Source organism: Nicotiana tomentosiformis, chromosome 5, assembly GCF_000390325.3.
Source record: "Nicotiana tomentosiformis chromosome 5, ASM39032v3, whole genome shotgun sequence".
NCBI lineage: Eukaryota > Viridiplantae > Streptophyta > Magnoliopsida > Solanales > Solanaceae > Nicotiana > Nicotiana tomentosiformis.
Genome location: NC_090816.1, coordinates 125,655,164 through 125,671,755, shown reverse-complemented (window position 1 = coordinate 125,671,755; position 16,592 = coordinate 125,655,164). Strand labels below are relative to the sequence as shown.

The window sequence follows — 16,592 nt, the reverse complement described above, 5'->3', positions numbered from 1 at the left end:
GCTATTAAAAAGTTATTGCATGTGAATGCCCAAAAACTATGACTGAGTTTACTAGTGTAACTTCATACTCTTTATTAAATATATCACCACTCACATACAATCATCCTTCTTCATGTTTAACCAATTAAGTTTAATATATGTACTACTCACACTACTAGAAATTCGGGCAAAATCATCCAAAAAAATCAAACAAAGTTGGTCGGTAATGGCCAATAACCGTCCAAAACGCGACCATTTACGTATGGACGGTATTTTAAAGATCGGAAGGGTATACCGACCAAAGTGGTCGGTCAGTTAAATTCAAAAACAAATTGCCGAAAAAACCGACCAATATTGATCGGTATTTTAATTATATAATTAAAAAATACACCATTTAGGAATCGAACCAGGGTATGTACTGTGGAAGGATACTATTCTACCACTAGACCATTGGTGTATTTTATTTTAAGACTGCCTTTTATTTCATTTATACTCTTTAATTGTATTTTCGCACGAAAATAACCGACCAAAGTAGGTCGGTTTTATTAAAAAATAAAATTACCAACCAAAGTTGGTCGGTTTTTTAAAATGGCCAACCAAATTAACCGACCGATTTCGGTCGGTTTTTTTAATATTAAATTTAATTTATTTTAAATAAAAAATCGACCAAAGTTGGTCGGCTTCTTGAAAAATAAATTTCGCGGGACTCAAAAATAATTTTTCGCATTTTTGCGCCAAAGAAAACTGACCAAAGTTGGTTGGTTTCGTAAAAAAAAAAATTAAAATAAAATATTTTTAAAAACCGACCAACTTTGATCTTTTTTTGGCCGGTTTTTTGACCGACCAAAATTGATCGGTCGACAATGGTCGGTTTTTGCCCAATTTCTAGTAGTGTGATATTTCCTCAAATTTCAATTCTTCTAGGTAGATAAAGAGAAAAACGGCTACACATTTTCTAAGTAGGCGTTTGTACATAAAAATTATAATTTTTGAAAAAACATAATATTTAAAATTTGAAATACACTTGGACATGTATTTCACTAGAAAAAATATTGTAATTCTGTTAGTGGACGGAGAAAAAAGTTTTTTTCTTCTAAATTTTGAATTTTCAAAAACTCATTTTAGAAAATTTTTCAAAAATTTATGGATTAACACATTTCGAAAAAAAGAATTTTTTTTATGGACAAACGAATCCTAAAGAAATGCTTTCGAAAAATTAGAGATAACACATAAATATCTCCTCAATTTATCCCGAAGTTTCAACTATGCACTTACATTTTGCAAAACGTATATTATCTCCAATTATGAGTGTATAAACTGAACCGAAAAAACCGTACCAAACCGAAAAGTCAAGCCAAATCGATTAAAAAAAACTCGACTAGGTTTGGTTTGATTTGGTTTGGTATTGAGTAAAAAAATCCGAACCAAACCGACATATAAATATATAATTTTTATATATACTTTTAAGATTTTATATGAATTTTTAAAAAAATATTATCTAGAAATATTTGAAAATCTCTTATGGGATATAATATTTAATAGAATATAAAGTGCTCCATATTTATTAACCTTAAATAATGGGTTGAAGAGGAAAGTGAATCTGAATTAGTAGGAAAACAAAGCCATGCAAAGGCACAGACAGAAGGGGAAAATTGGAGTAGAATTGTAGGGAAAGGAGAACGGAGTGAAAGGTATAACCTAACCAGAAAGGAAGGGGAGCAATCGAGGGAAAATGTGAAAAATACAATGGGAGACATAAAAGATGAGATAATCTACTGGAGATCTGCTGTAATTTATTACGTGCTGGGTTCAAATCCACCACAAACAGTTATGGAGGGCTACTTCAAAAGAGTTCGGGGAGCACTGGGAATAGATAAAATAGCTCAGGTAATCAGGGGTATATTCATAGTAAGATTCCACTCAATGGAGAACAAGGAGAAGGTGGTGGAGGAAGGAATTAGAATATTCGACAAAAAACCAATTGTGGTTAAACCATGGAGACATGTTATTAGACTTGATAAGCAGGTAGTTGATAAAATTCCTGTATGGATTAGATTGATGAACCTGGATATCAAATATTGGGGACAAAATACTCTAACAAAAATAGCAGGAATGATTGGTAATCCTCTGAAAGCGGATAGAACAACAACACAAAAGGAGAGGTTGCAATATGCAAGAATTCTGGTTGAAGTAGAACCAAACCAGATGTATCGAGATATGGTGATGTTTGAGAATGAATGTGGAGTGATCATTGATAAAGAGGTTAGATATGAATGGAAACCAGTGTTTTGTAAATCATGTGTCAACTTTGGACATGATATCAGAGAATGTAGGATGCAATTAAGGCAGACCAAAGTGGTAAAGGAAATTAACAAGGAATCAGGCAATATGAGGAATACAAATAGCTACAAAGAGAGGGAAGAACCAGATGAACAATAACAGAACATTGAAGCAAGTAACATAACTCCAACTGAAAATGGTAGTACCAAAGACAAGCAACAAGAGACACAGGGAACTAAGAATCAGGCAGAAAATAACAAAAAAGTGGAGGAAGCATGGCAAGTGGTACAAGGGAAAAAGCATGGAAGGGTCGAGGAAACAATCAAAATACTCATGCTGCAGTAACACAACCGAATAAGAGGAATAATGAAAGGATTGAAGGTGAGAAACAATCTAATGAAAAGCAGATGGAATCACAAGAAAATGGTAATAAATCAGGGAATGATGGGGGACCAAACCCCCACCCCTCCTAATAGATAGTATTGATTTTTGGAACAATATGGGCCTAAACAGGACAACCAAGCAGAAGGAAGTGAACATGTTCCTTCAAAGATAACAGGTTGGACTGTTTGGGCTTTTGGAAATAAAAATTAAGAGAGCTAAGGCAAATCAAGCTACTCTTAATCTTTGCACAAAGTGTTCGTATACTATAAATTACTCTAAACATAATGCAGGTAGAATTTGGCTATTGTGGAAGCCTCAGATCTTCGCTATAAAAGTGAAAATGGTGACAGAACAACTTAGACATAGTATGATTACTCATAGTAGCACATGTAAGGTGATTAATATGATAATGGTATATGGATTCAATGATCCAACACTAAGGTCTGACTTATGGAGAGACATAAGGATGATAGCTAATCAAATGGTAGAGACATGGACAATTATGAGAGATTTCAACTTTATACTCAATCAAGAGGATAGAGTGGGAAGTAAGGTGGCTTATGCAGAAATAAAGGAGTTTAAGGAGTATGTTGAGCAACGTGGACTAAAAGAATTGAAATCATCGGGGTGTTTTTATACATGGAGCAATAAACAAGATGGACAAGATAGAGTACTAAGCAAGATTAACAAGGTGATCACCAATATTGACTGGGTGAATAGGTTGCCAGCATCTGAGGTTTATTATATGCCAGCAGGAGTATATGATCATAGTCTTGTAATGATTAAATGGGAGGGAACTGACACACCTAAGATGAGGATATTCAGATACTACACACATGTGGAGCAAGGATAATTCCTACATGACAAGAGTGGAGGGTAGCTGGAGACAACCTATAAAGGGGACAAACATGTTTAAAGTGGTGAAAAAATTAAACAAACTTAAAAAGGTGTTGATAAAGTTGAATTAAGACAAGTTTGCAAAAGTGGAGAAACAGGAAGATGAACGCATGAAAAAGCTGGTAAAGTGTCAAGAGAAAATACAAAAGGAACCTAGGAATGAACTACTATTCAAAGAAGAGAAAGAGATGACGAAGCAATACATATACTGGAAGGAAGCAAAAATAAACTACTTGCAGCAGACGAGTAAAATACAATGGCTTAAATATGGAGACATGAACACAAGCTGCTTTCACTCGGTGATTAAGGCAAAGAGAGCATCAAGTATGATATTTACAATTCAGAACATGCAAGGAAACAATTCAATCAACAGATTCAGTAGCTGATACTTTTAGTGAATTCTATACAAGGCTACAGGGCACTAACCAGTAGAGCAGAGATCATGTGGCAAGCCACATAGTCAAAGAAGGACATATTGTTTCAAAAGAACAAAGGATCGAGTTGATAGAAGATTTTTCACAAAAGAAAGTTAAAGAAGCACAATGGGATATAAGAGGGACAAAGGCACCATGCCATAATGGGTATGGCAGCCAATTTTTCAAGGATAGCTGGACCATTGTAGGTGAGGATGTCACTGCAGTTGTATTGGAATTTTTTCAATCTGGAAAAATGCTCAGACCTCTTAATAGTACAATGATCACCCTCATACCAAAAACCTCTCATGTTGTAACAGTTGAAGATTATATACCTATAGCATGATATAATGCGGTGTACAAAATTATCTTAAAGATGTTGTGTAACATATTAAAATTGGTGCTGTCAGACATCATATCACAAAATCAAAGTGCCTTTGTGGTTGGGAGAATTATAGTACAAAACATCTTGATTTGTCAAGACTTGGTCAAATTATACAATAGGAAACAAACCACTAAAAGCTGCTTAATCAAGGTGGATTTAAAGAGGGCATATGATTCCATTTAATGAAAATTTGTGGAGGAAATGTTGCATGCACTAAACTTTCCCGAGTTCTTCATAAGATGGATTATGGCATGTATCACATCAACTAGCTACAGCATAAACTTAAATGGTGGGTGTTATGGCAAAATAAATAAGAAGAGAGGATTAAGACAGAGGGATCCAATCTCTCCTTTACTGTTTGTGATCTATATGGAATATTTCACGCGCATCATGGTGCGTGTGGCTAAGTAGGAAGAATTTGCTTTTCATACAAAATGCAAAGGATTGAAGATGACACACCTTTGTTTTGCGGACGATATGATACTATTTAGTAAAGGAGATTATCCATCAGTAATGCTCATGCTAAGGGGACTCAAATCATTTTCGAATGCATCTGGTATGACTGTTAATGCAAATAAATCGAACATCTTCTATGCGAATATGAATGGTAGAGAGATGAAAGACATATATGAACTGACAGGATATAAGAGAGGTAAACTTTCATTTAAATATCTTAGAGTGCCTATATCCTCAAAGAAACTAAGTGTTGTAGAGTGTGAAATGTTGATAGACAAGATACTGGTAAAGAAAAAAGGATGGGGATCCAGGAACCTATCGTATGCAGGGAGAACTCAGTTGGTAAATACAATGTTGTTGTACCTACACTCATATGGGGCATCCATCTTCTTACTACCAAAAAGGGTCATGAAGGACATTGTAACTATATGTAGGAACTACCTATAGGATGAGAAAAGTGTCACGAACAAATTCCCACAGGTAGCATGGGACCTAGTCTGCCGAACAAAAATAGAGAGTGGATTAGGAATACAATACTGTTTGGTATGGAATGAAACAGCATTGGCAAAATATATATGAAATATAGAGCAAAAAAGTGATTTATTATGGTTTAAATGGGTAAATCACATATACATAAAGGGCAAGGACTGGTGGCAATACAAACTACCACAAGATAGTGCATGGTATTAGAAAAAGATATGTGATATCCAAACAGCCTTTGCTGCAGGGTTTGAACAAAAAAGATGGAAGGGGCAAATGAAGGGGTACATAGTAAATGAAGGATACTAATGGAGAAGAGGAGCAACACCTAAATGTCCATATGCACGATAGATTTAGAATAGATTAAATATTCCAAAATATTATTTTATAGGATGGTTGATCATGAGACAAAAATTACTTACGAGACATACTACATATGATGGGAATAAGCCATAAGAGAACATGTCTACTATGTAGAATGCGGGATGAAATAATTCATCATTTGTACTCTGTGTGTCAATTCTCCAGAATGTGCATAGATGAACAATGCAACTGGCTGGGAATAAAGTTGAAACAACTAGATATGCAAAACATTTGGAAGAAAATGGGTAGATGTATAAAAGGGAGAATATGCCGAGGATTCGTAACCTCAATCATCACATCAGTAATGCATGGGATATGGCGAGCAAGGAATGAAGCACTATGGAATCAGAAAGTACCATTGCCAACAAAGATGTGGAAGAACATAAAAGAGGATAGCAAATACAGACTACAACTCATAGAAGCCAACATGAAGAATAGGAAAGAAATAAAGTGGATCAATCAATTGTACATATAGAGAAATAACAACGGCTTTGCAATAGTGTAGGACTAGCTTCTAACCGGGCAAACCTACCTAGTAGGGATTCTCAAGGAGAAGAGAATAAAGATATAATTTTGACATTGAGCTAGATAGGATAGATTATAGATTAAGGATTGGAAATATCACTTGTAAGTAACTTTTGTGTGGTGGGGATCAATAAGTTTTTCTTTCACCTAAATAATGGGTTGTATGATCACTTTCTTATCAAGTGTTACTGAAATGCGTCAATCTATGTTCTTCCATATTCATATTTCAAGATCTATTAAATTCTTATATCTTTTTCGAATTTGAAGTGGTTATTATTATTTATGTATCATATTAATTTTTATGTTTAATTACTAAATTCGGTTAACCTTGAAAGTATATATCAACGAGAAATTATTGCCAGACGACTAAAAAAAATAACTATCATGTGTTACTAAAAAATCTCCTATAAGAATATTTTAATAGATAATATATTTATCATTTTTTATATTTTTACTAAACATATATTTACTTATAAAAAATTTAACAAAGTAAAATTGAAATAATATTTAAGTAACAAAAAACCCGACAAACCCGAACCAATCCAAATCGATATAGTTAGTTTGGTTTGATTTTGTCAAAACCAAACCAACTCGATCCATGTACACCCCTACCTCCAATCCTTGTTAAAAGTAGGGGTGTCAAATCGAACCAGCAAAATCACCAAATCGAAAAGTCAAATCAAATCGATTTAAAAATTTAACTAGGTTTGTTTTAGTTTGATTTTGATAAAAATTGAACCAGCCCGACAGGGGCGAAGCCACACTTTATATTGATCACCCTTTGTCAAAAAATTACACTGCGTATATAAATAAAATATCAAATTTTAGAAGTATATAACATATATTGAATACCCTTTATAAGAATTTCTTTTTACTTTTTTCAAATTAGAACACTCTCAAAAAAAGTTCTAGTTTCGCCGGCGCAACCCGACTTATATACCCCTAGTTAGAAGTATATGATTGACTACATTACGTGCTAGTACGTGTCAAAAGACTAAAAAGAGCTAAGCCAAGCCCGTTCTAAAAAGGAAAAAGAAAAAGATTCTGAGTATCTCAGTTTCTCTAAAATGATCTGCCTAAAAAAGGAGAATATATTAAAGGGGAAGAATTATTAAGTGTCAGTCATGCAAATGAATTATTATTATTTTTAAAAAGAAGGAAAAGAAAAGTCCCCCGTTTCTATCGGGGGAGCAGTTTGATGATTATGACAAGCTGAGGATAAACAGCAGCAGCAACATGCAAAAAATAATAAATTAAACTTTTTTAAAAGATGGCAAAAGAATGTGAGAAAGTTATGGGAGTGAAAAAGAAAAAAAATTAAATGAAAAGTAGTGGGTTGGTTAGGTTAAGGGGTGTGGCAGTGGACAGATTACAGATAGAGGAAGAGAAAAGGAAGAAGAGGACCAGGATTTCTGACATTGATATGACTTATATCCAACTGGAAATTCACTGAATAAAATGACGTAAAAAAAGATAATTCAATACACAAATCATTCCGTATTTATATGTTGTTCAACAGAGGCAAATCCAAAATTTAGAGGTAATATGTGCACATTTACGTTCAGCCAAAATTTACTTCATATATAAGGTGTCACTACTAATATATCATTATTTTGTAAAAACATGTATACATGGGATTTTTGCCGAATATTACGGTGCTGGTGACCCCTCATTCTATTACATAGGTCCGCTTCTGTCGTTGGGGGAAGGGTTGCACTCCAAAAGTGTGGTGCGAATGGTCTATTAGTGGTTATTTTTACGAATGAAACTCGTGACTTATAGGTCACATGAAAATAACTTTAATCTTACTCAGAAGTTCCCATTCAGTGAATAAATAGATGTATTTAAATTATATACACGAATATACATATTTTCTTGCACTAATAATAAATTTTAATTCGAAATAGAAAATTAGTTAGTAATTAGTTATATATATATATTATTGTCGAATTTTTTCTTCATATAGAGAAAGATTTGAATGTGGTTTAAAATTTGCTCAAATATTGTTTAGATCGCATGTCTGAAACTTAATTAAATCATGTGGTGTTCCTTGTATTTATTTGAATCCACTGATTAAAATTCCTGGTTCCATACCAATGATCAGGCTTTATGTATTACAACTACGATATTGGACTAGTATTATCTTAGCTAAACGATTTAAAAGGCACAAATTAATGTTGTAATTAACAATTTCCATGAGTTCCTGATCAGTAGAAAAATTATGGACTAATTCGGTATATATATACTTGGTCTACATTTATAGAAATCACTTTTTATAGAGTCAACGTTTTTCTGATCTGAGTTGAATTTAAACATGATTTGCAATCAAGTTATCTTATTCATTAATGTATCCCCTTTAGTCCAAAACATTAATTACTCGTTTTGGCCAACTAAGTTTGTTTCAAAATATTGAATGTTGTATAAAAAAGGACTCTTTATTATATTTTCCCAAATCAACCATACTGAAGGGAGTTTTGGAGAACGATAAATTTGTCTATGTGTGATCTATATAGGTTACGGGTTTGAGCCGTCGAAGCAACCACTAATACTTGCATTAGAATATAGGTTGTCTACAACACACTCTTTATGAGTGCGCCCCTCCCTAGATCCTACGTGAACGCGGGATGCATTATGCACCGAAATTATTTTTTTTTGGCCCAAATCAATCATATTATTCTAATTGGTGGAGTGTTAAGTAAGTATTTAAAACATTTATTAAATATCTTTCTTAATTAGTAATATCCTACAATTATTGAACTTGTCAACCTTGACTAAGTGAGAGATGGGAAGAGATATATGTTCAACAGTTCAGGCAACAAAAATAAATTGTGTTACGTACCCTATTCCTATAATAAACTAAGAGAGATTTGGTATAGAAACAAGGAATGCCTTTCTTAAAGTTCTTGCAAATGAGTTTAGCCAATAATATAGGCAACAAAAAATGGGTAAAATAAGAGTGCAACTTGGATACTCTTTGAACGTTCAAAGAACATTAGTGCAGTTTATTTCAAAATTAAGAAACCACATGCCCCTAAAGAATATGCATGACTCCATGTGTTAGGCCAATAACTATTTATAGAATAATACTGCCTCAAATTATATACACTTCAAACAATTGAGTAGAAGATATCACAACAACGGTTATAGTGGAGTAGTAACTACTTCATTTTTTAATTAGAGATTTCAGATTATAGTGGAGTAGTAACTACTTCATTTTTTAATTAGAGATTTCAGATTTGAGCCTGAGATATAGAGTCACCTATATTAGGAGTGCTTTATAATCCGCTAATTGAAACGAATCCAAATTTAATCGGATTCCAATGCGATTATCAGACATTCAAATAATGAAAAAAATGGAGTAGAAGATATGCAAGAATGAAAAAGATAGGATCAACTATCTCAACATGCTATATACCACTTTGCCCGATCTTTAGATTACACAAGAAAAGGATTAGATATGAAAACTAAAATATTAGGATATATCTGCCAAAATAAACTATTAGTAAGTACAGAAGGCTACAATTCACACAATTTTTTATTTAGTCCTCGTGTACTCTTGATTATTATTCTTTTATCTTAGCTTCCATTTGATATGCGTATAGAATTTCGTAGTAACAGTAAAGTTCAAGCTATAGTTGTTTAGCAACAAAAAAAAAGATTTAACTCATTAAACAATGTAACCTCTCGGGTTCGAGCTCTGGGTATGGAAAAATATTTGGTAGAGAGTCTTTCCCCTCGAATGAGGCCCTATGCGGCGTGATTACAAATATATATAGTTGGGCTCCAATACAGGTACCGGACACCGGACGAAAAACAAAAAAAAAGTATCGTTTAACCGGTTACAACATGTTATTTTTTGCATTTTTAGTTTACTAAATCGGGATAGCTAAACATATTATATCGTATCTGTTATTATAAGTCTAACTTAAGTTGATAATGCAAAAATTTGCATATTATCCGTGTATAGAAAGTTAAACATAGAGTGAAGAAGAATAGGCTATAGATAAGTAGAACCAAAGAGGAAATGTCCTTGTTATACTACTACCCTTGGTTCAATTATTTTACAATCCTACCCCTCATCAACCCTATATTTTGCTCTTCATTTTGAACCTATACATGTTTTTGGGATCAGAGAAAACACTGCCCCTCATTTAGAGGGCACCCCATTTATGACCAACGAGAAATGGAGAGAGAGAGAGAGAGAGGAGGGGGGGGGGGGGAGGGATTTTTTTTTGGGGGGGGAGGGGGGTCGAACTTGATTTTTTTCTTCTTTTTTTGGGTTTTGAGTTTCATATAAATCTTAACCTTGCTTTGGGAGAAATGATTCCTCTTCAGTTTTTGGACCTTTCCTCTTCTTCTTCTTTCTTTTTTTCACCTTCAAACAACTTATAGACTATATGGCTAACTCATGGACTTATCTTTTTCTTCTCTTTTAATTTCCAGTAGCACTTCATATTGCATGAACTTTTAGAGGGGAAAAAATCAATGTTACTAGTGTTTTTCAATAGTTATATATAACTAGTGAAGTAATTTTTTTTAAAAATTTTAACCAAGATATTAATTTGATGGCTTCATCTATGAACAACTGGTTAGGATTCTCTCTTTCACCACATGAGGAATTAACATCACAAACATCTCAAGAAATATCAGGTTCAGTTGATGTTTCAGGAGAATGCTTTGATCTTACTTCTCATGACTCTACACTTCCTTCTCTTAATGTTGTTCCTCATATCCCTTTTGGTATTTTTGAAGCTTTCAACAGAAATCATCAATCACAAGGTTAGTTACTACATTTAATTTAATTTCCTCTTTGTTAGTCTCTTTTTTTACTACTAAAAACCCTAATATTTCAAATGAAAACAAGGAGAAAATATCAAGATCAGACACATATGTTGTTTATAGCCATTTTTTGCAGTTCCTCCTTTGTTTGCTTGGGTTGATGTTATTGTTCTATTGTCTCTTTTCATCTTCTTGATCTAAGGGTCTATGCGAAATAGCCTTTCTACCCACCAAGATAGGCGTAAGTTCTGCGTACACATTATCCTCCACAGACTCTGTATTATACTGAGTTGTTGTTGTTGTCCTTTATTTACCTCGGATGAATTAGACAAATTAAGAACGATTTTTGTTAGATGCAATACTATGGTTTTAATTATACATATTTGGGGTTTATGTCAAAACCCCTCATCACCACAGGAGGTGAAAGTCCGATTAAATGGATTAATTAAAAAAAATCAACTATTTTGCCTATTTTTGAGATTTTTTTGTTTGTTTTGTATATGCAGATTGGAGCTCTCATGATCCTAACTACAAAACAACATCAGAGATGTCAATGCTAATGGGTATTTCATGCAATACTAGCCAACATCTTGAAAATCAAGAACCACCAAAACTAGAAAACTTCCTTGGTATTGGTGAAGTACAAAGCAACAACAACAACAACAACATTAATGGAGATTATAGTATTTATTCTAGTGTTACTAGTACCACTAACAATATTGGAAGTAACACTAATAATAATACTATAGGGCTTTCTATGATCAAGAATTGGTTAAGAAATAACCCTAATACAAGCACCCCATCATTACAAGATGATAAAAAGGAGGGGGAGGGTGTGGTGGTGGGTGGTGGTAATAATGCACAGTCCTTGTCACTTTCTATGAGCACCGGTGGTGGCGGTGGCGGTGGTGGAGAGAATAGTTGCTCGTCGGAAAATAACAAACAACAAGAGAATGCAAATGGTACAAATGGTAGTATTGATGTACAAAATAATGGTGCAATAGAAGCAGTACCTCGGAAATCTATTGATACTTTTGGCCAAAGAACTTCGATTTACCGTGGTGTTACAAGGTATTGTCTATTTCCTTTTTTTTGAATTGTCGCTATATTTTATAGGTAAGATCGAGGCCACTTCCGCCCTTTTTGGCTGTTTTAGAGAAATAAATGCTACTTTGAAAAAAAGAACGAAGTAGCATTTCTTGCATTCTTATTTTTTAAAAATCAAAATATACTATATTTATGAGACATATTACATATAGGAAAATTTCTAATGAACTTTGTCCTTAAGAGAAGTCTAAAATGGAGTACAAGATTGCCTTACAAAAGTGGGAAGGGAGTTAAAAGAAACTACAAAATCGTCTTTAAATATATTTAGCCTCATTCTTCCCATTTCTCCCTATATAGTTTCTCTTGTTATTCTTTATTTTTTTTTTGTGCTTAGTACCAAAACAAAAACGTAAATAATGGAATCCTTAGTTTCACTATTGGATTATCGTCACTTAAGAAGGCACCAAATGATATACTACTCAAAAAAGAAATTTCGTTCTTTTTATTTAAACAACCTTTAATTATAACCAAATCTCTTTCTTGTTCCTCTTGCTTCATTTAGTGGTTGATATTAAGTGTAAAGTAAGTATTTTATTTGTGATATACATTTCGTAATTTATTTGTCTGGGACTAAGGCGTAATTGATGCCAATATATGTATATATATTGGTGTATGTAGGCATAGGTGGACGGGGAGATATGAGGCACATTTGTGGGATAATAGTTGCAGAAGAGAGGGACAAACTCGCAAAGGAAGGCAAGGTATGTTTCCCTTCATTGTCTCCCACTATATAATTTCACTTTTTTCTTCTTCATTTTACTCGCCATTACTTTTTTTTTAAAACTACTATATACCTTCTTTTTTCCTTTAAAATACTAACTTGGATATCTTCTTCATTTTTCTCTCCTTCTATTTCATGTTGATGGATTCGACATTTGTATACTTCCTACAGTTTATTTGGGTAAGTTATAATGTAATTCCTTCTAATCTTTGTATATATACACTTACACTTTTCAACATGTTACTATAATGCAAGAACTCACTATTTTATCAATGCTTTTAACGTTTAGACAGTAACAAATTTTTTACACTATCATGTTACCTAAATAGTATAGTAAATATAGGTTAAAAAAAGGGAATTAGCAACCAAGAAAATAAGACATGTTAATTGTTACAATAAATTTTAAAATTCACGAGAATGTTAACTTCTTTATACTGTCAATTTTTATAAGTTAGTTTTTTTTAAAAATAATTTTATCTAACTGATCTATTTTTTCTTGTAAATCTTTAATAGGAGGGTATGATAAAGAAGAAAAGGCAGCTCGAGCTTATGATTTAGCAGCACTGAAGTATTGGGGTCCGACAACTACCACCAATTTCCCAGTAAGTACATAGAATTCTAGGACTTCTCTATATCCTGGGAAATTTGTCTAGTTGGTAAGAAAACATATTTATTTCCGTAAAGAAAATTTAATTTAATTTTTTATTTTGGATGCAAAATTTTCAGATTAGTAATTATGAGAAAGAGCTGGATGAAATGAAGCATATGACTAGACAAGAGTATGTGGCATCTTTGCGAAGGTAAATTTTAAAGCTATACATTAATTAATCAAGTTTTAAGAAAAAAAGCGAAATACATAGATTGACCTCTAATCTTGTCAAATATTTTTATTAAGACGTATTATTTTAGTCTGACCTACTGAACACTTGATGTTAGTTTAAAACATGTTTATATGAAAAATTATGGCGAGAAAATGAATGAAATTAATATTTTTCTTTTTTAATTTGTTTTCTGGTCCCTAATATAGGAAGAGTAGTGGGTTCTCTCGTGGTGCATCCATTTATCGAGGTGTTACAAGGTAATATGTGATTTCTTTTAGTGTATGCTATCATTTGGCTCTTGCTTAAAATCTTCTTTCCTAAAATAGTAAAGAAAAATAACTTAGGTTTGTAATTTTTTTTTTGTAATAAAAGGCACCATCAACATGGAAGATGGCAAGCAAGAATTGGACGAGTTGCTGGAAACAAGGATCTTTATCTTGGCACTTTCAGTAAGTCTTTTTTCTCTTTTTTTTGGAATTTACACAAATAGCCGTCCAAATTAACTATTTACTTTTTCTAGCTAGCATACATAAATTATTCACTGATTGTACACGGTTATACTCAAAGTATACATGGATTATATGCATATTGTATATCCACCAGCTATATTTAGTTTAAGTGGTTGGGTCGACGTAGGGGCGGAGCTAGTGTATCATCTACAGGTTTGGGCGAACCTAACAGTTTTTGTTTATACCCTTTATAAACAAATTTAGAACCTATAAACTTCAAATCGTGGCTTCGCTTCTGGATGGATGACTATTCAGGCTTTTTTTTCGCTCCAAAAGACTATTAAATAGGTATAGTGTCATATTATGTCCTTAGGGGTCGTTTGGTAAGCGGACTAAGTTATCCTCGGATAATAATCACATGATTATAATCTCTGGATAAAAAATTCCAAGTTTAATGGGATAAGGGGATAGCGTGAGATATCCAGTTTTAGTTTTAAGTCTGGAATAAAATTTATACCGATAAATTTATACCATCAACCAAACATGGTATAAATTTAATCCCTTACCTTATCCCACCTTATCCCGCGTACCAAATGACCTCTTAGGTATATAGTCAATGTACAAAACTGCTTTTTCCATAAACCATTATCCTGGAAAATCATATTATGATGTTTACCTTCTAACTTTATTCCTCTTTATAGGCACACAAGAAGAAGCTGCAGAGGCTTATGACATAGCAGCAATCAAATTCCGTGGACTAAATGCAGTAACCAACTTTGAAATAAACCGATACGACGTAAAAAGCATATTAGAGAGCAGTACCTTACCTATTGGAGGTGCAGCTAAACGTCTCAAAGATGCTGAACAAGCTGATCAAATTGCTCTAGATTATCAAAGAGTTAGTCAAGAAAACATTGGATCTCATCTCACAAATGGAACAATTAGTAGCTATGGCGCGAACGCGAATCATATCTGGTCTAACATTGCATTCCAACAAGCTCAGGCTCAGCCATTGAATATGCATTACCCTTATAGCCAACAACAACAGCAACAACAAAGGCTATGGTGCAAACAAGAAGTTCAAGATTCTGATCATTTGAGTAGTACTCAAAATTTTCAAGATTTTCATCAACTTCAACATGGGAATATTGCTCATAATTTCTTGCAACCAACTTCAGCTTTACACAATCTTATGGGATTGGATACTTCTTCTACTTCAATGGAACATAATAATGTTACATATCAAGGAGTTGGATATGCAAGTAGTCCTAGTGGTGGATTTGCGTTGCCACAATTGAGCCAAGGTAATGGATATGGAGAGAATGAAGTGAAGCAACAACTTGGTAATGAGAATATATTTGGTTACTATCATTCTCAACAATCAACATCTAATGGCTTAGTAAAGGTGGCCGGTCTTTATGATCATCAGGAGTCTGTTAATTGTAACAATTGGATGTCAACAGCTGTTCCTGCTCTCGCTTCAAGGAATAATACTGTCGCTATTTGTCATGGTGGGGCCCCCACTTTCACTGTGTGGAATGACACATAGAACTCCTCATCACAAGGCCATGGTCTATATGAGGAAATCTAGTTAGCAAGGGATGTATACATAACTAATCTCTAATCTTCCTTTTTTTTTTTTTGCAACTCAAGAAAGATAAGAGTTTTTTTTTGGTTTTATTTTGGTTGCTTTTATGCAAATGCTAATTTTGTTTATAGGAACTGAAGACTGAAGTTCATGAATAGCATGATGAGAGAGCTTTGTTTAGTCTCTTTTCTTGGCTATAATTTTGGGAACTTCATTCTTATAGGTCTTATCGGAAAGTAAAAATATCAACCATGCTTTGTAATTTTGGATAACGTAACAATGCAGATAATCTGAATTTTTCCATTTGTTGTGTATGTATATTTTCTATATACATTGTTTACATACATTTCACGTGGTTATTTTATATTTATAGTACTGTTTTAAAGACATATATGTGACATATACTAGTCCAACTGCTTCACTCTTTGAATGTATGTGACCTAAAGATAGGAAAAGAGAATGAGAGGAAAAAGATTTTTCCCTCCCAAGTCCTAAGTGCATTCAACCTTAAGTTTCGTACTTAGCAGTAATGATAGCTTTAGTCCTTGTACTCTGGTTCATCTGTTGCACATTTAAAATAAGAGAAGTCGATTATTTTTTTCCAACCACTATGTCACTGTTTTTATTTTTAAATTTCAATTAAGTTACTATATACTAGTAACATTTCCTAATTATAAACGGATAAAAAGTGATGGTCAAGTGTCAAAGGATATGGGTTGGGGTGGAAAAAGCTTACTTACAACCAGTTGTAAATATCTAATATTTTCTCTTTCTACTTCTCCTACACTATTTTTTTCCCCTAGGTTTACTGTGTGTGTTTATAGATTTTAGAATTAGATTATTAATTAGTTTGTTATGGGGTTAAAAGGATTGGGTTTTGCATTTGTGAGCCGAGATTGGGCCAATATATGAGGCAAATTGGCAGCCTAACCCGGTCTAATAGAGGGCCTGTCAGGGGCGGATTC

General features: G+C 33.4%; 2 protein-coding genes across 2 annotated transcripts; both read left to right on the top strand.

Annotated features, from left to right (window-relative positions):
- Positions 1-1,725: 1,725 nt before the first annotated feature.
- Positions 1,726-2,418, top strand: LOC104104564 (uncharacterized). The gene has a single exon (XM_009612690.1). It carries the CDS (start codon positions 1,726-1,728, stop codon positions 2,416-2,418), a length of 693 nt encoding a protein of 230 aa, XP_009610985.1.
- An 8,016-nt stretch (positions 2,419-10,434) lies between these two features.
- Positions 10,435-15,930, top strand: LOC104104562 (AP2-like ethylene-responsive transcription factor AIL1). Its single transcript, XM_070175311.1, has 8 exons — positions 10,435-10,941; positions 11,448-12,012; positions 12,667-12,749; positions 13,283-13,371; positions 13,496-13,569; positions 13,797-13,847; positions 13,963-14,039; positions 14,741-15,930. The coding sequence occupies exons 1-8, from the start codon at positions 10,728-10,730 to the stop codon at positions 15,586-15,588; spliced, it is 2,001 nt and encodes a 666-aa protein (XP_070031412.1). The 5' UTR covers positions 10,435-10,727; the 3' UTR covers positions 15,589-15,930.
- Positions 15,931-16,592: the final 662 nt, after the last annotated feature.